Below are 24,701 nucleotides of genomic sequence, written 5' to 3'. Positions count from 1 at the left end.
GCGGGGGGTCAGTGGACTCAGCCTAGAGACGGGAGGTCCTGGGTTCAAATCTGGCCTCAGACACTTCCCAGCTGTGGGCCCTCCCATGGCCCAGCCCTTACGGCTCTTCTGCCTTGGAACCAGTGCAGAGTATCGATTCTAAGCAGAAGGTGGGGGTTAAAAAACAGTAATGGAGCATGAGAAGAAGAGCCCATTCCGGAGGGGAACCATTTGGAGGCCCCTCGCCTGGACATTAGAGGGCCTAAAAGGGAGTCGCATGCCTGAAGGCCGGAAATCGCCAAAATGTGCAGAGCCTCGAACGCCCCACCAAAACTGGAGTCGGGAAGAGCTGATTTCAGATCCTGCCTTTACTACTCCCACTAGACTATTCACTTAACATCTCCCAGACTCTGTTTCCTTTCCATAAAAGGAGGATAGCGATAGCTCCCCAGTTACTATGAAGATCTACGGACATAACGTGTCACATGTGCCACAATCTTAGTGTCATTATTTTTATTCTTCATATTTTGGCCTCGTCTAACCCAGTGGAATTGCTTGTCAGCTCTGGGAGGGGACGGGGGACAACATGAGTCGAAAACCTATGTGTAGATTTGGATAACTAATAAACAAACAAACAATAAATAGATAGATGGATGAATGAATAAATAAGTGAATTGAATAAAATAAAGAAAAATTTTAATAATAATATTTTGATCTAAAAGGCAATAGGGAGCCACAGGCTATTTTTTTTTTAAACCCTCACCTTCCGTCTTGGAGGAATAAAGCTTTCTATGTGTATTGACTTATAGATGGAAGAGTGGTAAGGGTGGGCAATGGGGGTCAAGTGACTTGCCCAGGGTCACACAGCTGGGAAGTGTCTGAGGCCGGATTTGAACCCAGGACCTCCCCTCTCCAGGCCTGGCTCTCCATCCACTGAGCTCCCCAGCTGCCCCCTTGTTTGTCCTTTTTCAAACGTTGGAGCATCCTTTTCCTGGTGTGCCGAGTGGGAGCGTGATCGTGCCAGTCCCGAGGGGTCGGGCCTCGGGGGCGGGGGGATCCAATGAGATGCAGTCAAAGCTTTATTAAATTATTTAATGAACAGTTAATTAAATTGAATGCATAATAAATTAAGTAACTGTGGGGGCGAGCGTTGTTCCGGAGGTGGCGGGTGGAAGGGGAGCCCGGCCGGGGATTCTGGCCCCGGACTTCATGGCCCAATTGTTCCCTTTGGGTCCGAGCATGTCCCGGCGCCGGGGTTGGCTTCCTGTGTTGCATTGTCGGCGCCGGGGCCCCTGGGAGCCTGGGTTCCTGTTGTGGGCCGGAGGAGGATGTTTGTGTGGCTCGGGGGGCTCCTCGCACCCCCTGCCCGCACAGACACGCTTTGTTTGTCCCCCAGCTTGGCAGGCTAAGAGGCAGAGTGGAGAGAGGACGGGCCTTGGAGACCCCAGTTTGAGTCTCGCCCCAGACTTTCCCCAGCGGGGTGACCGCCCGGCTCTCCTGACTTCTCTCCGCTTCCACCTCCTCCCCTGTAAAATGAGGGGACGGGCCTGACGGCCTCTCGGTCCAGCTCCCACGTCGCCCCTCTGTGCCTCAGTCTTCTCGTCTGTAAAACGGGGAGGGGCGGACTCAAGGACACCCCCAGACTGAGTCTTGGGATCCCGGGATCCGCGGGAGAGAAGGAGAACGTGGGCCAGGCGGCCGCAGACCTCTGACCGGCCGGCCCTCAGCAGGCGTCCGTTCCTTTAGTGTCCAGTGGGGAGACGTGTGGCCGGAGCCTTGGAAAACTCTGCTCGGCCGCTCGGAGAGGCCGGGAGGCCTGAGGGTTAGTCAAGCCTGAGTGAAGCAAAGGCTGAGTTGTGGAGGAAGGACGTCTGGTGACGGTTCCGTTTGGGCTTCCCGGGTCCCTCCTTCCTGCCTCAGTTTTCCCGCTTGAGAAATGGGGAGACGCCTTCCTCCTGCAAGCGGAAAGCCCCGAGGCGGGAGGTGGGCATTGTGTGAACGAATGGACGGAGGGACCAAGGGGTGGATCAATCGCAGAATGAAAAGAAAAAAGCATTTATTGTAAACTCTCGCCGAATCTTAATAAAGACTCTGGATGCAGTAGTAGAAACAGTCCTCGGCCTCAAGGACTGCACGTGCTTCTTTTTTCCTTTTTAACCCCCTCCTTCCATCTGAGAATCAATGCTGTGTATCGGCTCCACAGCAGAAGAGTAGTAAGGGTAGGCAATGGGGGTCAAGTGACTTGCCCAGGGTCACACAGCTGGGAAGTGTCTGAGGCCAGATTTGAACCCAGGACCTCCCGTCTCTAGGCCTGAAGGACCTTAAATTCATTTTTTTTTTATCCCTGACCTTTGATCTTAGTATCAATACTGTGTGTTGGTACCAGGGCTGGGCCACAGAGGTTATAAGTGGCTCCCACAGAGTCCCACAAGTCCGAATCCAAATTTGAACCCAGGACCTCCAGTCTCTAGGCCTGAAGGGCCTCCCATTCTAAAAGAAAGACACCCAGGAGAGGCATTTATGGTTTGATTTACCAGAAGGGCGAGTGGACTCCTGAGATGACTCACCTGACCTGCCCCTTCCCGGCATGGCGGCAGTAATGACTCGACTCGACATTCAGAACCAGAAAGCAACAGAAGGTTGGGGGGGGGGAACTCGCGAAGGATATAGGCTTGGCGGCAAGAGAGAAGACCATGAGGAAGTAAATCGAAGCATGTCGGGGTCAGCCGGCCTGACTGACCGACTTAATACGATTCCACAAACGTTTATGAAGCGCTTCCCCTGTGGGAGGCCCTCAAGAAGGTATAGAATAGAATATAAATAGAATATAGAATTAATAATTAACAATCTAAAACCCGACACTCCTGCCCTCGGCAAGCTTACATCCGAGCAAAGCATTTGTCGACGGACGGCGAGGGTTCAAATCCTGCCGCGGCTTAGTACCGATGACCCCTCCCGGCCTCGGCCTCATCCGTAAAATGAAGAGTTTGGGCTAGAAACGTTCCCAGCTCTGGAGTTGGGGCTCTACGTGTGTGAGCCGGGAGGTCACGGAAGGCTTCCCGTATCCGTATATATTCATACATTTATTTATATGCATGTAGATGTATTTATTTGTATATATTTATTTATATGGTGTGTATTTATGTTTGTATATATTTGTATTGATTTATGTCTGGTTTTATATATTCATATATTGTGTGTATGTTTATATATTTGTCTATATTTATTTCTATTTGTTCATCGTGTGTATATCTAAATGTTTATGTGTGTTTATTACATGGATGTATTTTTCTATTTTACGTGCATAACTATAAACACGTGAGTTTGCCCCCTACATATCCAGCGAGGAGTCCGCCGGCTGCTGCAGTGGTTAGATTGCTGGGCCGGGTCCTGGCTTTCATGTATTTCTGTCGCCTCCCACAGTGTCTGGTATGCAGCAGGCGCTTAATAAGTGCTGCTCGGAGTGGATGGGGCTTTCTCATCCATCCCCTCCTCTCTCAGGGTAAGGGAGGAACCCAAAGCAAATTCAGATGGGATGATGGGGGGCCCTTAGAGGTCCGAACTCAGCCCTTTTAGAGAGAACAAAGTGAAGGCTTTGGACACACGAAGGGACTCGTCCCGGGCGCGGCGTCGTGGATTTGGCGCTGGAGGGAGCCTTCGGAGGCCTTCGAGGACAGCCTTCCGCCTCCCCCGCTGTAGGGAGGGACCCGTCGGGCCCCAGGAGGGGAAAGGCCTGCTTCCGCCTCGGCTCGGGGGCTTCCCTCTCGCTCTCTCCTGGGGCCGCAGGTAGAGCCGGGCCTGGGCGGGGAGGGCCGGCCCGGCCTCTGTCCTGCCCCCGTTTCCCCGAAGCGGCCCTGCCCTGCCCGTCTTCTCCCGGGACAAGGTTTGGCCGGGCCGGGCCGGCGCCAACAGCGGGGCCCTGTGAGCCACAACAAGCCCCTACTATGCCCGGGGACTGAGGCTCCTTGTGTGCGGCTTCCTGTGCCTGGGGAAGCCGGAGCCCCGCTTCCCTCACGGCCGCCCTCCTGGGCCGAGACATCTGCCTGCCCGGCACACAACGGGGCTGTGTTTGCCGGGGGCGGCCGAGCAGGGCAGGCGTCCAGGCCGTCTCCTCCGACACACACACAGGCACGTCCTTCCCGAGGCGCCGGGCTCTGCTGGGTCCTGCCTTCTGCCCGGCCGAGCCAAGGGAGGGCCCTAGAGAAGAAGGGGAGGTGGGGCGCCCCCTCCGGCCCCCTCCTCCCCTGCTCTCGAGGGACCTGGGATGGGGGCCCCTGGGGAGAGGCCGGGCGCTTCTCATGGCTGGAGATGGTGCCCGAGAGGCCGGCGAGCCTTGGCGGGGATGCCCTGCGGGCGCCGTGGCTGCTTCCTCTGCCCCCCTGAGCTGGTCCGGGACCCTCCCGTGGCTGACCCTCCGCCATGAGGTCGGCCTTCGGAGCTCCAGGCAGACAGGAGGCCAGACCGGAGGCTCGGAGGGGGCTGGAAAGGCCGCCTCCTCCAGACCCGTCATTGCACACCGGGGGCTGCGATGGCTCCAAGGCCGCGCGGGGAAGGAGCCGTCGAGCTGGGACTTCATGGGCTTCGGAGGGTATCGGGCCCGCCGAACACTCTATTTGGTCCTGAAATCTAAGAACTCCTTCCCTCTGCCCTGGAAGTGACTCGTCCAGAGTCTCGCAGCCAGGAAGTGCCTGAGATCAGATTTAAACTCAGGTTCTTCCAACTCCAGGCCGGACTCTCTAGCCACTGGGCTACCTAAGTGCTCCTCTTAGTGTCCAGTCTTATTTATTTATTTATTTTTAACCTTAGAAGAGCGGCAAAGGCTAGGCAATCAGGCAGTGACTTGTCAAGGGCCAAGATCCGATTTGAACCCAGGTCCTCCTGGCTCCAGGCCTGATGCTCTATCCACTGCACCACCTAGCTGCCCACCCAATAATATATAAAGTATTTAATCAATACTTATCGACTTGACTAAAGTGAATGCTTTGGGAATGTCACTTGGATGTCCAAGGCTGAAACTTGAACCCAGGTCTTCCTGCCTTCACGTCCAGGCTCTTTTCAGCCTGACATGGTAGTATTATGGAAAGAGCAATAGTCTTGGAGTCCCGAGTTCAAGTCCTGCCTCTGATGCTTTCTCCTTCTGTCACCTCGAGCAAATCATCAGACTTTCCCGGACCTCTGTCTTCTCTTCTCCAAAGGGAGGCAGCGGACCTAAGTGACCTCTGTGAGCCTCCCCTCCCAGTTCTGTCTCGAAGGAATTCCTCCTTCCACGTCTGGAGTCCAAGGGTCAGGGATCCAGATGGAGATCGTCAGCGCTCTGGTGTCCTGCCCTGTTGGTGTCAGCAGAAGCGGTGTAGACGGAGGATGTTTGGGAGCTGGTGGAGACCTTTAAACGGGCGAGATGGCCACGGACGGCAGCATGAGTCACCGGAGTGCCGCGCAGCCGAGAGAGCGGATGCCGGCTGGGCTGCGTGAAGAGCATCGTGGATGCCAGGACCGGCCGGGAGATAGTTCCAGGCCCTTCGCCCTGGTCAGAGCACCCGGGAAGGACTGGAGCCGGTTCTGGCCATCCCATTTTTCAGGACAAGAGCATCCCCAGGAAATCCACCTGCTTTTACTTGTTGTTCAGGCAGTTCTCACTCACGTCTGACTCTTTGTGATCCCTTTTGGGGTTTTCCTGGCAAAGATACTGATTTGCCATTTCCATCGACAGCTCATTTTACAGATTAAGAAACGGAGGCCAAAAGGGTTAAGTGACTTGCCCAAGGTCACACAGTTAGGAGGTGTCTCAGGCTCGATTTGAACTTGGGGAAAGGAATCTTCCATACTCCGGGCCCAACCCTCTATCCACTGCACCACCCTAAGGCCTTGAGACTAATTAATAATAATAATAATTATTATCTTTATTATACATCATAATGCATCATGCTAATAATATAATTAATTAATTGAAATTCATTGATAATATAATTGGTAATTATTATAATAATTATATATTATATGATATAATGTATATGAATATATTATATAATAATAACTAGCCTATGTACTGCTTACTAAGAGTTGATGCTTTATAATTATTGTCTCATCTGATCCTCACAGTAACCCTGCAAGGTAGATGCTGTTATTGTCATATTACAGATGAGGAAACTGAGGCAGACAGAGGTGGTGACTTGCCTAGGGTCACACAGCTTCTATCTGAATCCAGATTTGAACTCAGATCTTCCTGACTCCAAGCCCCATACGCTTATTCTACACTTGATGTCTTGTAAACCCAAGTGCTTGCAAGGGAGCCAAGGGGGCGCCCCTTTTAGTGCATTCATGTTTCCCAATACAAGTAGTTGAGCCGGGCTGCTTTCGAGGAGGACCATGTTCCTTTTTTTTTTTTTTTTTTTTTTTTAAACCCTTGTACTTTGGTGTATTGTCTCATAGGTGGAAGATTGGTAAGGGTGGGCAATGGGGGTCAAGTGACTTGCCCAGGGTCACACAGCTGGGAAGTGGCTGAGGCCGGATTTGAACCTAGGACCTCCCATCTCTAGGTCTGACTCTCACTCCACTGAGCTACCCAGCTGCCCGGAGGACCATATTCCAAAGATCCCCCGGGTTCCCTTGGGCCAAGGATGCTCGAGCCCTTTGAGAAATCTCCCCCGAAGCAGCCCAGATCCTTCCAGTCACATCAGTATTCAGTCCTCCAGTTAAATGAGGGCCCCCCATTTCAGTACACAGGACTGAAAAGACCGCCTGTTTTGAGGGGCGTCCGGGAGAAGCTGGCTTCTCCTGAGACTCGGTGGGTGCACAGTGGCGCCCTGGAGGGAGAGAAGAGCAAGGCTTCCAGTGATTTATACAGTTGAGTTGCAGCCTCAGATCTTGGAATCTCAATGAATCAGGGGCACAATGGGTGCCTGTGTGAAAGGAGGTCAGAGGGACCGGGAGCTGGTGTTGGGAGGGCCTGAGCAGAGAGGGCTGTGCCGTGGTCAGCAGAGTGGCGTGGGAAGAGCCCGGCATTCAGGGTCAAAGGGCCTGCCAATCCTGGCTCTGGCACTGGCCGTTTGCGTGACCTTTAGGCCCCATTTTCCTTCTCTGGAAAAGAAGGGGATTTGCCAGGATGACCTCTGAGTTTCCTTCTGTAACTCCAAATTTAATTCTTCTCCCCACCCTCCGCCTCTGACCATCTTCCACGGTTCTCTGTCTTCTGTGTAAGTCTCTGAGTTGGTTTTGAAAGAGGGGAGAGCCTTGGATGCTGCTCAGGATAATTCTCCCTAATAATCATAGCTACCATTGCTATGGCATACATCATCTCATTTGTTTTTGTTTTGTTTTGTTTTTTTCTTTTAAAACCCTCACCTTGCAGGCAGCTGGGTGGCTCAGTGGATGGAGAACCAGGCCTAGAGACGGGAAGTCCTAAGTTCAAATCTGGCCTCAGACACTTCCCAGCTGGGTGACCCTGGGCCAGTCACTTGACCCCCATTGCTTAGCTCTTACCACTCTTCTGCCTTGAAGCCAATACCCAGTATTGACTCCAAGATGGAAGGTGAGGGTTTTAAAAAAAACAAACCCTCCCCTTTCATCCTAGAATCAATACTGTGTATTGGCTCCAAGGCAGAAGAGTGGTAAGAGCTAAGCAATGGGGGTCAAGTGACTTGCCCAGGGACACCCAGCTAGGAAGTGTCTGAAGCCAGGACCTCCCATCTCTAGGCCTGACTCTTGATCCACTGAACCACCCAGCTGCCCCCATCTCATTTGATTTTCACTGCAACCTTCTGAGTTAGGAGCTGTAGGTATCGGTATTCCTATTTTACATGGGAGGAAACTGAGGTTTCCATAGAAGCTTAAGTGATTTACTTGCCCTTTATCAACCAGCTAGTAAATGCCAAAAGTGGGATTTGAACCCAAATCTTTGTTGATTCCAACTTCAGAAGTGGTCTTCTGCTCTTGTATGTAGGGAGGCATAAGTAAGCATGTAAGAAGCCTGGGAAAATGAACCAAGACCAGCTTGTGACAAGACTTTAAGATCTACACAGGAGAGTTTGTATTTGATCCCCAAGGGAGTAGGGAGCACTGGAGCTCACGGAGCAGGGGAGTGACTCATAGTCAGAACTTTTAAGAAAACCAGTTTGGCAGCTGTGGGCATGGAGGAGGGACTGAAGAGGCTGGACATAAGGAGGCCAATCAGGAGGCTTTTGAAATGGACCAGGTGATGAGGGACTGGCCCGGGGCTCCCTGGCATCAGAGAGATGTTGAGGCAGTGAATTGGGTGAGATTTGGCAGCTCCAGGGGGTACGTGTGGCTTCATCCCACAACATGGGCCTTGCCGAGAAGGCCTCTGGGCCCATCATCCATCATCCCTCGGGCTGTCTCACAGGCCTGATTAGATCAAGTCAACCAGGCCGGTCCATTTCTAGAAAATGAGGCCACACTCTTAGAGACAGGTAGGATGAATGGATGCTTTCTTTGTGACTAACCAGCATCTGACTTGTCGTTGGCCCTGGATACGGATCTCTCCATGCCTGCCAGACCCTTCAACCACACTGTCCCCCTTCCTCTCTCCCCACTTGGAGAGGATGAGGCCGGGCCAGGCCCAGGACTTGGAGTCCTCTTGCTGTCCTCCACCTGCATCGGCTGTGTGTATAACTGCTGACCTTTGGGCTGTGATAGAAAAAGAAACCAAAACTGGGCTCCTCGGTGCATCCCTCCCTCGTCCCCCCTCTCTGCAGCAGCCCGAGCCCCCTCGTTCCGATCCCGCTGTGATAAGTGGAGGCTGACCTGTCCCTGCAAACCGTGTTTCCTGTTCATGGGAGCCATGGCTGTGCCTCTGTCTGGGGAGGTATTTGGCTGATGCTTGTCTCTGGCTGGAGCCTGGACCCATAGAAGCCATCCGGCTTGTCTGACAGCCCCTCAGTCGTGGTCTGCTCTCATAGAACTTTCTGAGCTATACAAACTATGTGGGGGGGTGGGGGTGGGAAATGGGGGCACGCGGAGAGGGACAAGTCACAGGACCTCTTGGGGCTCAGTTTTTTCATTTGTAAAATGGGAAAGTTAGACTAGATAGCCCCCAAGGTCACTACATCTGCAATTCTAAGATATTTCATCAACTTGAACTTCAGTTTCTTTCTCTCTTTCTTCCTCCCTTTTTTCCCCTTCTCCCATCTTTCCTTCCTCCCTTTCCTCCCTCCCTTCCTTCTTCCCTCTCTCCCTTCCTCCCTCCCTTCTTTCCTTCCTTCCTTCCTCCCTCCCTTCTTTCCTTCCTTCCTTCCTTCTTTCCTTCCTTCCTTCCTTCCTTCCTTCCTCTTTTTCTCTTTCTTTCCTTCTTTCTCTCTTTCACTCCCTCTCTCTCTGTCTTCTTTTTTCTTTCTCCCTCCCTCCCTCTCCTTCCTCTCTCTTTCTGTGTCCCTCTCTCTCTGGCTCTCTCTCTGTCTCCCTCTTTCCCTCCCTCTTCCTCCTCTCTTCCATCTCTCCCTCTCTCTCTGACTCTCCCTCCCCTCTCTGTGTCTCTGTCTCTCCCCCTCCCTTCTCCCCTCTGTCCCTCCCTCTCTATCCTGCAGAGAGGCAGCGTGGCCCTCTGACCTATTTATTTAGCCAGAATTGAACTACTTTTTTCACATTTAGCTTCTGTAAGGGAGAAGAAAGTTAAAAGTCTCTGTCCCTGGTCCCTAGCAGGTAAAGAACATCTAATGCATGCGGTCAGGGAAGGCGTTTCCTAGTGTTTGAAAGGTTTCTGGGGCTGACCTCCAAGGTGGGATCTCCAGGCTCTCCGATGATTAGGCGCTGAGAGGACGAAGGCAATTGAGAGGGCTCTCGAGTGTCACCCTCTCATTTTGTGAGGAGGGAGCTCAGGCCCAGGGAGGCGAGTTACACCTACCGTTGTCTTACAGGGCCTGAAGTGGGATTTGAACTCAAGTCTTCTGGACTCCAAACCTGGTACTCTGTCCACTACACGTGTGCTGACTTAAGTCAATAAACATTGACTCATGAATAAGCCATTCCCAGCATTTCTCCGGAAGGCTTTTTTCCCTCCTCCTCTCCTCCCTCTGACCTCCCTAGACTCTGCGCTCCTTAAGGGAGCTTCTTCTGCCTCCTTTTGCATCTCCAGGGCTTAGGCCAGTGCTTGGAGCTTGGTAGATACTTAATAAATGTTTATTGACTGATGGATTTGGTTAAAATATTGGGGGATGGAGCGTCAGTGTATATCCGGATCCAGCCGGATACAACCGCGAGAGACCCGTGAGTCAGCCACCTGGAAGAACCATAGGGGGAGAGAAGGGAACCGAGGCGCAATAAAGACAAATCAGTCTTAATTGTGACAAGGCTCGTTTATTGAGTGCAGGGAGTGGGTTTATATGCTTCTAGGGCTGGGGTAAGGAATTTTCCAATGGTTTCAGGCCATTGGTCTCGCCACGCCTATCCCGGATGAAGCTGGATAAGTTTCTATTCCTAACATAAGTTTCGTTTCTTGGGAAACCCTTCACTAAGTTTTGTTTCTATGGTCTCTATGGTTTTTAGGTTTCGATCCTTGGTCTCTGACAATTCCCCCTTTCTTTTCTTTTAAAGAGGCGATTTTGCCAGGACCGCAGCGACGGCCCCTGTCTTAGGCTACACAGGGGGAGTTACTTGGCCATCAAGGGTCAAGGACCTGTGCTAATCCCGTCATTGGGTTACCGCCCTGCCGGTGAAACGGAGATGGTCACTGTCAGGCAAGATGTGTGGCCGTTCAGTGTCTGTTATTTCTATGTGATGGTATTGGACCATAGGGTACTTAGTGAGGGCTGAGTCAATTTTCATTTTAATAAATCCGGTCAGGCGTTGGAAAGCCCAAGGGCCAAAGGTAAGGACTAAAAGGAAGATAAAAAGGGGGGCTAAAACGGTGGGGATCAGGGTGGAAAGCCAAGGGGAACCTTTTAGGAGATTGTTAAACCATCCTTCCCGAGCCTCGGCCTCCCTTTTTCTTAGGGCAAGGCGTTCTCGTAATTTTGCCATAGATTCCCTTACAATGCAGGTATGGTAGGCGTAAAAACAACATTCTTCTTTCAGGGCTGCGCATAGTCCGCCCTCTTTCAAAAAAAGGAGGTCGAGACAGCGGAAAGCCCCTCTGCATCCAGTGTGAGGAAGTTAAGAACAAAAAGGGCATGTGCAAGAAGCAGGGTCTGATTGCCACACAATGGGTAAAGGGTTTCTTGGGACTTGAGTTTAAAAAGGGTGTTCTTAAGGGTTTGATTTGCTCGTTCAACAATGCCTTGTCCTTGTGGGTTGTAGGGAATTCCTGTAACATGTTTTATGCCTAACTGAGAACAGAATTGTTTGAAGGCCTGGCTGGTATAGCCGGGGCCATTATCTGTTTTGAGGGAGAGGGGCTTTCCCATCATGGACATAGCAAGGAACATATGCTTGATAACATGCCTGGTGGCTTCGCCAGGCTGTGCAGATGCAAAAAGAAAACCGTTAAACGTGTCGATGGAAACATGGATGTACTTAAGTTTAGCGAAAGAAGGGACGTGGGTGACGTCCATTTGCCATAGGTGGCCGGGGAGAAGGCCGCGGGGGGTTAATCCCTAGATGGGGTTCAGGCAAAAGAGTAACACAAGAAAATTTAGTACAAGAGAAACTGATATTAAACCTTAACATTTGGGTATCTTTGCCAACATACTTCATCTCCAGAAATCATTCTTGGATAAGAATTGATCCTTCTAGGAAGTTTGATTCCTAAGTTGTTTGCAGAGTTGACAAGTGATGTTTCTGTTACAAAATATCCTTTTGCAAAGCTCACATTAATAGGACTTCAATAAATACTTGAATTATTATTTTACAAATAAATTTCTTTATCTCCCAGATTCTGGAGGAAATCCAGAAAGTTTTGGGTTATATTTCCAAGCTCAAGATCTAATACTTCAATTGTGGTAAACTAAAGCTGCAAGCTACAAGTCATCTATCACTAACTTCATCTACTTCTCAAAGCATGTTCCCTAACAATTTGATAATTTCCAATTATCTACCTAATAGGTTGTTTGGGGAAATGGAAACTTTAATTGTACAATTTGCCTCATGTGCTGATTATGGGACTTGTCACAAAAAACAAACAGGGAAAACATTTCCTCATATCCCTACAAGACTGATCACTCAGTTATTCTTACATATTTTGGTAATAATTAACATCTCACACTTTAGTCACAAAACCTGAATTAAGGAACAGGAGTGCTGGATTGAGTAGCTTCATAGTAAATATAAAACAGGGCTGTAATAGAATCTCCAGTTTAGTTTCCTTTTACTTTAAAACATTGCTACATAGCTGATCAAATACCATCAAGATTATTCTGATTCATCATTTTTTGGGTCTATTTTGCACTAGAATTCACACCTATTATTTATTTATCCATTAGAAACTCCATCTTTTGAAAATTACCAAATTCTTAGAACCTGTATTATTAAAACCCATGCATAGATTAACCACTTTAAATACTTCTTGTGTATCATGATTACGTGCTGCTAGTTCTGATAGCACATACATTAAAAGAACATCTCATTTGAAATATCCCAAATTAAATTCTGGAATAAGTTCTCTAACATTACAACTTTTTTTTCTGTTACCACAATAAATAAATTACATTGTACCATATCAAAAATCATTAGCAATCCTCAACCCTTAAAATCAATTCTTACATGAAAAATACTTCTAATTGTGGAGTAAAATCTCCCTTTTGTCTTAAGGCTTAATTTTAAGTTGTCACAATATATGTTATTTGCTTTATAAATTTCCAAACCATATTTCCTTTGTATTAACTGTCTTTTATTCTCTATAATATCTGCAGTTTCCCTTTTTATTTTAAATTTATGCTCCAATTGTGGTGAATTAGGGAAACCTGAATTTTTGCACAATCATTATTGATGTTATAAAGTTGCTATTAGCTTCTTGTTCATTTTTTCACTTTACAGAGCTAAGCTGGCAAGTCACACTTGATTGGTCACTGTACCTCTCTGAGTCTGTTCACATGAAGCTATTCTACATGTTTATTCTTACCCATAATAATATTTTTTCTTTAAACAAATTGCATGTTATTCCTTAGATCATGAATTTCTTCTAATACATTGCACATGCTTTTAAAATAATTTTATATCCTAATAAATTACAATGCTGTCCAAATTTTTTATATTCATAATATACTAGATTCCTAATGCAAAAATATTATTTTTGAATTACCAAAATTTGAAACCCTAATGTTAATTATATTTTTACCTATTACTTAATATGATGGTACAGGTCTTAGAGTAACAATTTTACATGTTCATATGTTTTCCCTAAATTCAGTTTGATAAGCATTTCTGGTAAGTCTGATCATTCCTACAGTGCAAATCCTAATAGATAGCTTTTCAATATAAGTTTTGTGCATTCTTAAATTTAACAGAAATTCCATTTTTAACTAGTAGTCAATGAATTTACACAATACCATCAGTACCTATTCAGTTCCTTAGCAAATATATACTCTAATGGGTAGAGAAAGGTCCATGAGTTTGGGGGAGAATGGGCGACGATTTTTAGCTTCTCATAGCTACTTCCTGCTGAACTGGGGCGGCGTGAATGATTCGCTCTCAACAAATAATTTTCTCATGGACCAGTCTCTGTCTAAAGGGATCTAATTTTGAAATGTAAGCCAATTGCATTGTTCTAATAATCTTTAAGTTAAATTTTTCAATAACATCAGTTTGATTAATGTTAGGTTGAACTCATGGTTGTTTAAAGAAGCTTTTTCACTCTGGGTTAAGCACTGAGCAAGACTGATGGTTTTTATTTATTTTTTGCTAGCTAGGAAAGTTAAGTTGCACTTCTATACTTCTGTACACAACTAAGAATCATTGCTTTCTCTCTCAATAAGTTTTTCTTAGATTGCATTCTAGAATCTTTTGTAATTTTCATTAGATATATGTCTCAGTACTTAACCTGTTGATAGAATTTGGTGATGGGATCAAATTTGTCCCTTTTTCTGTCTTTTGATTTCCATGTTCCCTTTCTCATGGCCAGTGAGAAATGGAAGGGGAAATGTTTGACAGATTAGTTTGTTTAACTCTTGCCTTAATAAGAGCAGAGAATAAGATTTCTTTTGACCAATTAAATTATCTTAGAGTTAAAGACATTCAGAAATTACAATGTTATTTTCTGAATTTCTCTAACACCTCCGTCTGTCTTCCCCATTCTTCCGGAATGAATGAAGAAGAGAGAGAGATTTATTTTTCCCAACCTGTAACCCTCCCATTGTGATCACAGACAAACAACATGTAACACACAGACAGATCATGGACACATTTCCCGGGCATATCACACACACTCTGACAAATATAAAACATAAATTATATAAGCTAGATTTTTCTTTTCATCCTGGCAAAAGATCAATTGTTACAATTCATATCTCCATGACTAAAGAAATCTGTGAAAAAGAATGAGTCAGAAAAGGGTTAATTCTTAAGAAGGAGCTGGCTGACATATGATGAATTTTGTTTCTTAATTACCTTTCTTCATGCTTCAATAAGTATCCTAAAATAAATACACTTTTGCTTCTTCACTTTTCTGTGAAGTGGGATTCTGATACCTGCCTGAATAATTCCAGGTATGCCACATTGCTGGAAAGATTGATATAGCTAAGTGAAAATTGCTAAAACTTTTTACATTGTCTGTGGCCATCACCAATTGGGCTCCTTCCAAGGGAGAAAGAAAAAAACTATGACAAAACTGGTTTTTCTAGCTGAAGCAAAGTAGCCAGCCGCTTCTAAAAAGGGGGGCAGAGAGGAAAATTTCTGGTCACTTTTAAATTTGCCGTTTAGTCCTAGAGAAAAATATGCTTTTCCTGGTGTCCTTCTAAGAAGGGCCCAGTGCCCTAATGCTTAATTTTGAGTAGGGGTGGGAGCTTGCTCAGGGCTCCATCCCCTTTTCCCCGAAGTCCTCTCAAAAGGATCCGGTGGTCTTAAACAAATTTTTCTTTTTTACCCTAATGCTTCTCTCCCTGAGGCTATCTTTAAGTTCCTTAACATATAGGGCTTCCTTTGAGAGTGTTTTCCCCATTTTTCATTCACGCTGTGGTAACAATCACTTCCCCACGTTCTCGCCAATCTCCTCGCGGAGGTATGGAAACGGATAAACAGATCAAGGGAACGATCAGAGTACCGAAACCCTTGTCATACCAGTCACACACACACTCATTCTGGGGTATTCACTCCAAATTGCAGCCTGAATGCCTATGGGGGATGGGACGACTTACCCTGCCTCAAGGCTGTCTGTTCAGCCTCTACCCTGCTTAAGTCCGCGGCCGCGGGATGCCTCTCAGTCGTCCGGTAAGCTGCGTTCGTCGAGCCACGCGTTGGGCGCCAGATATCCGGATCCAGCCGGATACAACCGCGAGAGACCCGTGAGTCAGCCACCTGGAAGAACCATAGGGGGAGAGAAGGGAACCGAGGCGCAATAAAGACAAATCAGTCTTAATTGTGACAAGGCTCGTTTATTGAGTGCAGGGAGTGGGTTTATATGCTTCTAGGGCTGGGGTAAGGAATTTTCCAATGGTTTCAGGCCATTGGTCTCGCCACGCCTATCCCGGATGAAGCTGGATAAGTTTCTATTCCTAACATAAGTTTCGTTTCTTGGGAAACCCTTCACTAAGTTTTGTTTCTATGGTCTCTATGGTTTTTAGGTTTCGATCCTTGGTCTCTGACAAGTGTACCGATAGGCGATTGAGCCTTTCCTTTAGCTCTTTCACATTATTTAGTTCAGTACAAAAAGCATGGATGTACCTACTATGTGCTAGGGGGGTAGATGGAGACTTAAATTTGGGGATTAAATTAGGAAACTAATTAGGGACCTGGGTGAGACTGGCAGGATAGGAGTGTCCCTGACTGGAGCAGGGAAGTTGGGGAGATGGCGAGAGATTTAAGGAGAAAAGATCATGAATTCTGGAACAGTAGATAGAGAGCCAGGCCTGGAGTCGGGTGGCCCAGGTTCAAATTTGACCTCAGACACTTCCTACCTGTGTGACCTTGGGCAAGTCACTTAACTGCCATTGCCTAGCCCTTACCACTCTTCTGCTTTAGAACCAATATACAGTATAGATTTTCTAAGACAGAAGATGAGGGTTTAAAAAAATTTTTTTTTTAATTTTTTCTCCTTTTTAGGCCTCAGATTCTTTATCTTCCAAATGAGAAGTTTAGAGGAATTCACCTCTAAGTTTCCTTCCAACTCAAAATCCCATGATCCTCTTGGTAAAAAAAGACTTTTCCGTACTTTAAAACTTATCCAGGAGAGGGGGCAGCTGGGTAGTTCAGTGTATTGAGAGTCAGGCCTAGAGATGGGAGGTCCTAGGTTCAAATCCAGCCTCAGACACTTCCCAGCTGTGTGACCCTGGGCAAGTCATTTGACCCCCATTGCCTACCCTTACCAATCTTCCACCTATAAAGTCAATACACAGAAGATAAGGGTTTAAAATAAAAAAAAAAAAAAAAAAAAAAAAACTTATCCAGGAGAGGGGGCAGCTGGGTAGCTCAGTGGATTGAGAGCCAGGCCTAGAGACGGGAGCTCCTAGATTCAAATCTGGCCTCAGACACTTCCCAGCTGTGTGACCCTGGGCAAGTCACTTGACCCCCATTGCCCACCCTTACCACTCTTCCATCCAGGAGCCAGTACACTGTATTGACTCCAAGAGGGAAGGAAAGGGTTTAAAAAAACAAAAACAAAAAAAAGACTTATCCAGGAGAGAAATTGTGAGAGAGTCAGAAAGTCAGAAAGACCTGAGTTCAAGTTTTGCCTCTAAGATATACTAGCTGTGTGACCTTGGCTGAGTCGCCTCTCATCCACAAAGGACTCCCTGAGACTAAGGCATAGATGGGACTCCTGGTGTGGAAATTCTTCCCTGATACAGATGGCCAAGTTGTCATGACATGGGCAAGTTGCCCATCTATATCAGTTAAGAGTTTCCATACCGGAAGGCCCCCATAATAGTATAATCAAGAAAAGGTTCAAGAAAAAAAAAGAAAAGAAAACAATCTTGGCTGGCCTCCAGCTTGCCTTCTCTATAGTGATTGTGCCTTGTGAGATTTCCTTCTTCCATGAGACCCCGAGTGCAGCTGGAGCCTTCTTGAACCTCTTGGTGGAGGCTGGCTCTGTGGTTTTCTCTTGCTGGGGGAGACTTGTGGGGCCACGGATGGCTTGGTTTCCTGGGAGGGCCACAGCCATTCAAGTGAGAGATGGGGGCGATAAAGAGGAAGGAGTAGCAGCTGTGAGCTCTTAGAGGCTGGGTAGAGAGGTGGTTTGGCCTCTGGGGTGGAGACCAGTTATCACTGGGGTGTGACACTGAGCCATCTGTTTCAGTAGAAACAACAACAAGCTGACTCCCTGCCTTCCTGGGGGTGAGGCGGAGAAGAAGAGGAGCCTTTTGTGATGTGCTTAGCCCTTATTGGGGAGAGTAGGATGTGTGGATTTCAGAACCGTAGGGCATTCCTTAGTCATCTATAGCTCCCACCTTTTCCAGTTCTCTCCGGGACCTTATCTGCTTTCTGGAGGCTCTGGGGTGTGTCTGCGTCTGTCTTTGTGTCAATGGAAGACCAAGGGGAGAAGAACCCAGAGCAGAGAATTAAATTTGACATTATTTAGGTGAAGAGACTGCTTGGATGTCGTTCAGTCGGTTTTTCAGTCATGTCTGACTCTTTGTGACCCCATTTGGGATTTTCTTGGCAAAGATATTGGAGTGGTCTGCCATATCTTTCTCCAGCTCACTTGACAGATGAGGAAACTGAGGCAAACAGGGATGAAGGGACTTGCCCAGGGTCACACAGCTAGTTTGCCATTTCCTTTTCCATCTCATTTGACAGATGAGGAAAGAGAGGCAAAAACAGGGTGAAGTGACTTGCCCAGGGTCACACACACACAACTAGTTTGCCATATCCTTCTCTAGCTCACTTGACAGATGAGGAAAATAAGACAAACTGTGTGAAGTAATTTGCCTAGGATTACTCAGCTAGAAAATGTCTGAGGTCAAATTTGAACTCAGGAAGATGAGTGTTCCTGACTCTGGGCCTGATGCTCTGTGCACTATGGTGCCATATCACTGTAGAAAGACTACGTCAGGTCCCATTTGTCCAGAATATTGACATTTCCCTCCTAGCTCCATCCATAATCTGATGTTTAGTTGGAAGAAGAAATTTAATTTCTTTTTTTCAGCTGATTCAGATGATTCCCTTTGTGGGCAAACTAGGCAGCCTAGAAATATGAATGAGTGCTGGCCTCCAGATTAGGAAGGTCTGGGTTTGAATTCCATCTCAGACTTCTCAGATCCTGGGTAAATCACTAATCTCTCTTAGCCTCAGCTCTTTGTTTTTCATTTATAAAATGGTTCTCACAATAGTCTTCCTCTCAGGGCCATTCTGAGGAAAATAAGATAAAACAAATACAGTACTTTGCAAACCTTATAAAAATGACAGTGATGTGATGGTAGGAAGAATGGCCATCCTGGACAGGGCTCTGACCTCTGCTCTTCTCTCTTTCCTAGGCGATCAGCATAAGCAAAGCCATCAACACCCAGGAAGCTCCAGTGAAGGAAAAGCATGCTCGCCGTATCCTTCTCAAAAGTCTCTGCTCTGGATCCCTTTTTGGAAGGGAGGTTGGAGTGGGGGGAAAGGGAGAGAATGTCACCAGGATTCCTCCTTCCTTGACTTGGGAGTAAGATATTGTACTAGAGTTGAAGTCAAGGGATGAATGAAAACTCACCCAAAGGGACATCCATTCTCTCAGGAATCTGATGAGGTTTTTCACTTATTGAGACTTGGGGCCAGATCAGGCATTGGTTTACCTGCTTTCCATTAAACCCAGCCATCATAGATTCTAGGCTTGGATCCAGCAGAAACCTAGGAAGTCATCTTGTCCACTCATGTCATCTTTTTTAAAACCCTTGCTTTCTGACTTAGAATCTATACTGAGTATCATTAACAAGGCAGAGCAGCAGTAAGGGCTAGGCAATGGGTGGGTAAGTGACTTGCCCAGGGTCACACAAATGGGAAGTGTCTGATAAAAGATTTGAACTCAGGTCCAGGCCTGGCTCTCTATTGACCAAGCCACCTAGCTGCCCCTCACCCCTGTCATTTTATAGAAGGGAAAATGGATTCAGCCTCGGAATGTTAAACTTGCCTGAAGTCACACAACTAATAATCGCTACAGGGAGGATTTGAAAGGAGATCCTTTGACCTCAAATCTAGCCTCTTTTCTCCTGTTCCAAGTTCTTTCCCCATCTCCTTTGGGCTTTCCTTTTTGCCACAGAAAGTTCTGTTTCCCCAAGCCCAGAAACCTCATCAGCCCAGTTGCTAGAATGAGCCTTCTGACTCAGCTCTGGGCATGCAAGGGGAGTCTGTAGACTCATCTTTCCACTAAACTTGCTTCCACTCTCCCCTTGGGGAGTTCATTGGAGTCCAGGCTTTTTTTTTTTTTTTTTTTTTTTTTTTTTTTTTAAATAAACCCTTACCTTTTGTCTTGGAGTCAATACTGTGTATTGGCTCCCAGGCTGAAGAACAGTAAGGGCTAGGCAATGGGGGTCAAGTGACTTGCCCAAGGTCACACAGCTGGGAAGTGTCTGAGGTCAGATTTGAACCTAGGACCTCCTGTCTCTAGGCCTGACTCTCAATCCACTGAGCTACCCAGCTGCCCCCAGGCTTTTTTTTTTTAAACCCTTACCTTCTTGCAAACCAGTTACTAGTGGCAACGTTGAGTCTTTTTTTTTTTTTTAAACCCTTACTTTATATCTTAAAGTCGATACTAAGTACCGATTCCAAGGCAGAAGGTCTAGAGTAGACAATGTGACTTGGGTTAAGTGCCTTGGACTGAGTAACTGAGGTTAAATGACTTGTCCAGGGTCACACAGTTAGGGGATGTCAGAGGTCAGATTTGAACCTAGGACCTTCCCATCTTCAGGTCTGACACTAACCATTGTGCTACCCAGCTGCCCCTGGATTCCATGACTTAGAGCTATAAGAGACCTCTAATTCACTGACACCCATAATGCCTTCTTGTTGAAAGAAAAATGTGGTATAGTGGGAAACTATGCATTTGCAGTTATTGGACCTGGGTTCTAGGCCCACTTCTAGCACTTACTGGCAGTGTGACCTTAGGCAAGTCACTTAATCAATGTTCCAGACATTATGCCAGGAACTGGGGACACAAATGTGGAAAATGAAACCATTCCCACCCTCAAGAAATTTCTAACAGGGGAGATAACAAATGACTGAATAAGCATGTAAAAAAAATAACATAAAGAAAATAAATACAAAAAGAAGGAAATAAGCATTTATTATGCACCTACTCTGTGCCAGCCACTCTGCTGAGTGCTTTACAGATGTCTCATTTGATCCTTACAACCACCCTGGGAGAATAATGCTATTTTAGAGATGAGGAATTGAGGAAAACAGAGGCTGAGTGCCTTGCCCAGGGTCGAACAGCTAATGAGTGTCAGAGGATGGATTGGAACTTGGGTCTTCCTGTCCCCAGGCCCGGTGCCCTTCCACCTGCCACCTAGCTGCCCGCAGAGCCTAAATACAGGGGAGTTAGGAAGGGCGCCACAAAGAAGCTGGTACTTGGGCTTGCTGCCCTCTCTGGTCATCGGTTTCTTCTTCTTTATAACAAGGGGGTTGGCTTAGGTACCTTTAGAGATTTTCTGGATTTTAGTGCCTTTGGCAAAGATAGGACTGGGCTTCCGGGCTTTGGTGGAAAATCCCTGGAAACCCCATTAAAAAAAAAAAAAAAAAGGTTCATTAAGCCCTACTGTGTGCATCGCCCTTCCGCGTTCCTCCTGGACCTTGACCGCTGTGAAGGTATCATTCTGGGCACCCACCACGAGAAGGGCGCCTTCACCTTTTGGTCCTATGCTATCGGCCTGCCCCTTCCCAGCAGCTCCATCCTCAGCTGGAAGTTCTGCCATGTTCTGCACAAGGTCCTTCGAGACGGACACCCCAATGTGAGTAGAGCGCCAGCTGGCCCCTTCCTGCCCCATCGGGACTCGGGGCTTTGGAGGGCCTTCCTCGCCCTCCCCCAGGACCCTCCTCTGGTCTCTGGGCAGGGACGGCCTCTCGGGCAGGGATGGCCGCTGGCGGCGGCAGCCCCGGACGCTGGGGCTCGGGGAGGAGCCCAGCGGGGACCCTTCCCTCTTCCCTGCCGGGATTCCTTCTCTCCCATCCATCCTCGCTCTCCTCCCCTCTGTTCCAGGTCCTCCACGATTGCCAAAGGTATCGGAGCAACATCCGGGAGATCGGAGATCTGTGGGTGAGTGTCGAGAGCCGGGCTCGCGCCTTCCTTACCCCCCCCCCCCCCAGGCTTTCGAGTTGGCCATCACTGCCTCAGGGGGACACGCCCAGGGAGGCCATGGGGGTAATGGAGAGAGCCCTGGACTTGGGCTCAGGAAGCCCGGAGGCCTCCCCTTCCTGGTTGTGTGTCCCCCCTGGGCAAATCCTCTCTCTGACCCTCAGTTTTCTTCATCTGTGAAATGGGGATAATAAAAACCTGAACTACCTCTCCATAGAGGTTGGTGTGATATTCAGGTAAAACGGAGCCTTTGGCAAGCCGCGAGGCACTGTTGAGGGTTCGAGGACTAGGAGAGAGGGCCGAACCGGGAGTCAGGAAACCCGAGTTCAAATCCTCTCCAAGCCGTGACTCTGAGTGTGCCACATCGCCTGTGTGAAGTTTCTTCATCTGCCAAATAAGGGTAAAGTAATTGGCTTTGAAGGGCTCTGCAAACCCCCAAAACTTGGTTGTTTTTTTCCTTAATCCAAACCAAACTCATCCATATGGGGTCATAGTTTTAGATTGGAAACAGACCTCAGAGTCTGCTGTTGTTCAGTCATTTCAGTTGTGTCTGACTCTTTGTGACCCCCTCTGGGGGTTTCTTGGCAGCCATACTGGAGTGGAATGCCGTCTTCTTCTTCTCCAGCTCATTTTACAGATGAGAAAACTGAGGCCAACCGGGTCAAGTGACTTGCCCAGGGTCACACGGCTAGGAAGTGTCGAAGGCCAGATTTGAACCCAGGAAGAGGAGTTTTCCAGACTGCAGGCCTAGTGCTCTGTCCACTGTGCCTCCTAGAGATCCTAAGAGGACAAAAATGAAACAGCGCCAGCTCTCAGGGAGCTCCTATTCTGCCAGGGAGACCCTGAACTCTCAGATCCATCACTCCCCGGGCCCATCTATTTAAGACTCAAAGTTTGGGGCAGCTGGGTGGCTCAGGGGATAGAGGGCCAGACCTGAAGGCGGGAAGGTCCTGAGTTCCTAATAATGTGACCCTGGACAAGTCACTTAATCCAAGCCCTTCTGCCTTGGAATTGGTCATTAGTATCAATTTTAAGATATAAAGTAAAGGTTTTCAAAAAAAGACTCATTGTTGCCAGTAGTAATAATAATATTAATATCAGCCAATTTTATTAGCAAAATAATATTAATATTAGCAAAAATAATATCAAGATTAAAAAGATTAATATTAGCAAAATTAAATTAATATTAGCAAAATTTAAAAATATTAGCCCCCAAAAAACCACCTTTAGTTCTAGAAATAGTATCTCATTTGAGCCTCATGAAAACCCTGGGAAGTGAATACTCTTATTTTAAAAATGAGGGAACTGAGGCAGACAGGTTAAATGACTTATCCTGGGTCACATAGCTAATAACAGTTTGAGGTCAGATTTGAACTCAAATCTTCCTGAATTCAGGCCCAAAGCTCTATCCACAGATTCACCTAGTTACAGTGAAATGACTTGCCCAGGGTCACACAGACAGTGTGGGTCTGAGGTGAAGCTTGAACCGAGGCCTTCTTGACTTGCATCCCGGAGGTGCCCAGTACTTCCTGTGAAGTTTTATCCGGATTACATTTGCTTTGGCTTCTCAACGAGAGGCAGGGAGAGAATTTTGAACTCACGGTTTTAAAAAAATGAATGTTAAAGGGGGCAGTGAGGTGGCTCAGTGGATAGAGAGCCAAACCTGGGTTCAAATCTGGTTCTAGACACTCCCTAGCTGTGTGACCCTGGGCAAGTCACTTACCCCCCAATTGCCTAGCCCTTTTCGCTCTTTTGCCTTAGAACCAAAACACAGTATGGTTTCTAGGACAGAAGTTAAGAGTTGTTTTTTTTTTAAATGAATGTTTAAATATTTATTATACATAATTGGGAAATATTTAACAAAACAAGTAAAAATATATTTAAAAAAGGAAAAAACAGATTCTGTCTGCTTTATTCATTCATTCATTCATTCATTCATTCATTCATTCAACAAGCATTTCCTTTTTCCATTGGCTATCTTTTATTTTCACATCATCTTCATCTCTGAATTTATTCCTCCCCTCCCCTATCCAGTGAGTCATCTCTGGGAAAAAAGAAGTCAAAAGGAACAACAGCTAACATTTATAGAGCGCTTCTTAGGTGCCAGGCACTGTGTTAAAGGCTTTCTAATTGGTATCTCATTTGATCTGGGAGGTCACACAGCTTTATTGTTATACTCATCTTACAGATGAGGAAACTGAGGCAAACAGGTTCAGTGACTTGCCCAGGGTCACTCAGCTCAGAAATGTCTGCAACTAAATTCAGACCCAGGAAACCCAGGGTTTCCTGATTCCAGGCCCAGTGCTTTATCCAAGGTGCCAAAATCTGATTTGAATATCATCCTAGTCTATCAGTAGTCAGTAGGTACAGTGGGTAGGTGGGCTAGTTTTCCGGCTTTCTTTCCTTGATGGATGCATCCGATTCCTTTGTTTTGGGGGAACCAGCCCCCAGCCCCAAAGCAGATTTATGGAGCCCTGCCCTATTCCCACACTCGGATTCCCAAGTCCCTTCTAATCCCAGGGAGGAAGAACAATCTCCTACCTTGATGAAGCGGCCTTTTTCTTAACCTAACTGGTATGGTGGAAAGAGCCCTGGCTTATAATCTGAGGACCTGAGTTCGAATCACCTCTCTGATGCTGACCGTCTCTTTGGCCTTCACTTTTGGTCCTGTTGTCTCTTTAGGCCCCCATTTTCTCATCTGTAAAATGGGAAGGCTGGAGAAGACAGCCTCAGAGGTGGCTTCCACCCCTAGATCTGTGTTCCTGTAATGTGTGGTGGCTCAGCCTGGGATGGGGTTATGGAACAGCTGAATAGTGAGTTGTGGTTCAAGCTGGGAGGGTCCCCCGGGCTGATGGAATGTCATAGCCCAGGAATGGGTGTGCCTTTCTTTAGTTTAGAAGAGAACAAACACGCACTGCTGTAGGCTCGAGGCCCGGCCAGGAGCCGGCCAGGAATCATGGGGATTGGGCTGCGAACCCCTTGGAGGGGCTTGGAGCACCCACGGGACCTGCGAGGCTGGCCTGTGTCCGTCAGGAGTCCGCCGAGACAGCATTCTTAATAAGGCGTCCCACCCCCAGCTGGCCCGGCTCCCGGGGACCGCACTCTCCTCCCACGTGTTTCTGGGGTGAGGCTGATGATGGGCGGCCAAAGGAGAGGCGGCATCCTCGGGAGAGAGCAAACAGCATTACAGGGGCCTTCTGTTCCCAAGAGGAGGGGAGCAGGTCATCCAGAACTGCCCGGACTGGCAGAGCAGGAGCCCAATGGAGCTTGGGATGTAGGAGAGCAGGGCCAGGAGGGGCCTTAGGACAGGGGATGCCAGAGCTGGGAGGGGGCTCAGAACAGGGAAGGTCAGGGCTGGGAGGGGGCTCAGAACAGGGAAGGTCAGAGCTGGGAGGGGGCTCAGAACAGGGAAGGTCAG

The 24,701-nt window shown here is 47.6% G+C and overlaps 1 protein-coding gene across 1 annotated transcript in view; it reads left to right on the top strand.

The window, feature by feature from the left end:
* Nucleotides 1–24,701, top strand: part of HIP1R (huntingtin interacting protein 1 related) — a 76,503-nt gene that overhangs the window by 27,665 nt on the left and 24,137 nt on the right. The window contains exons 2-4 of the mRNA XM_044673214.1: nucleotides 18,489–18,552; nucleotides 20,797–20,939; nucleotides 21,188–21,244. Of these exons, the coding sequence (XP_044529149.1) occupies nucleotides 18,489–18,552; nucleotides 20,797–20,939; nucleotides 21,188–21,244 (264 nt within the window). The remainder of the gene's footprint in view (nucleotides 1–18,488; nucleotides 18,553–20,796; nucleotides 20,940–21,187; nucleotides 21,245–24,701) is intronic.

Source organism: Gracilinanus agilis, chromosome 1 (genome assembly GCF_016433145.1).
Source record: "Gracilinanus agilis isolate LMUSP501 chromosome 1, AgileGrace, whole genome shotgun sequence".
NCBI lineage: Eukaryota > Metazoa > Chordata > Mammalia > Didelphimorphia > Didelphidae > Gracilinanus > Gracilinanus agilis.
Note: the sequence above shows the minus strand (reverse complement) of the source record. Positions and strands in the feature narration are given on the sequence as shown.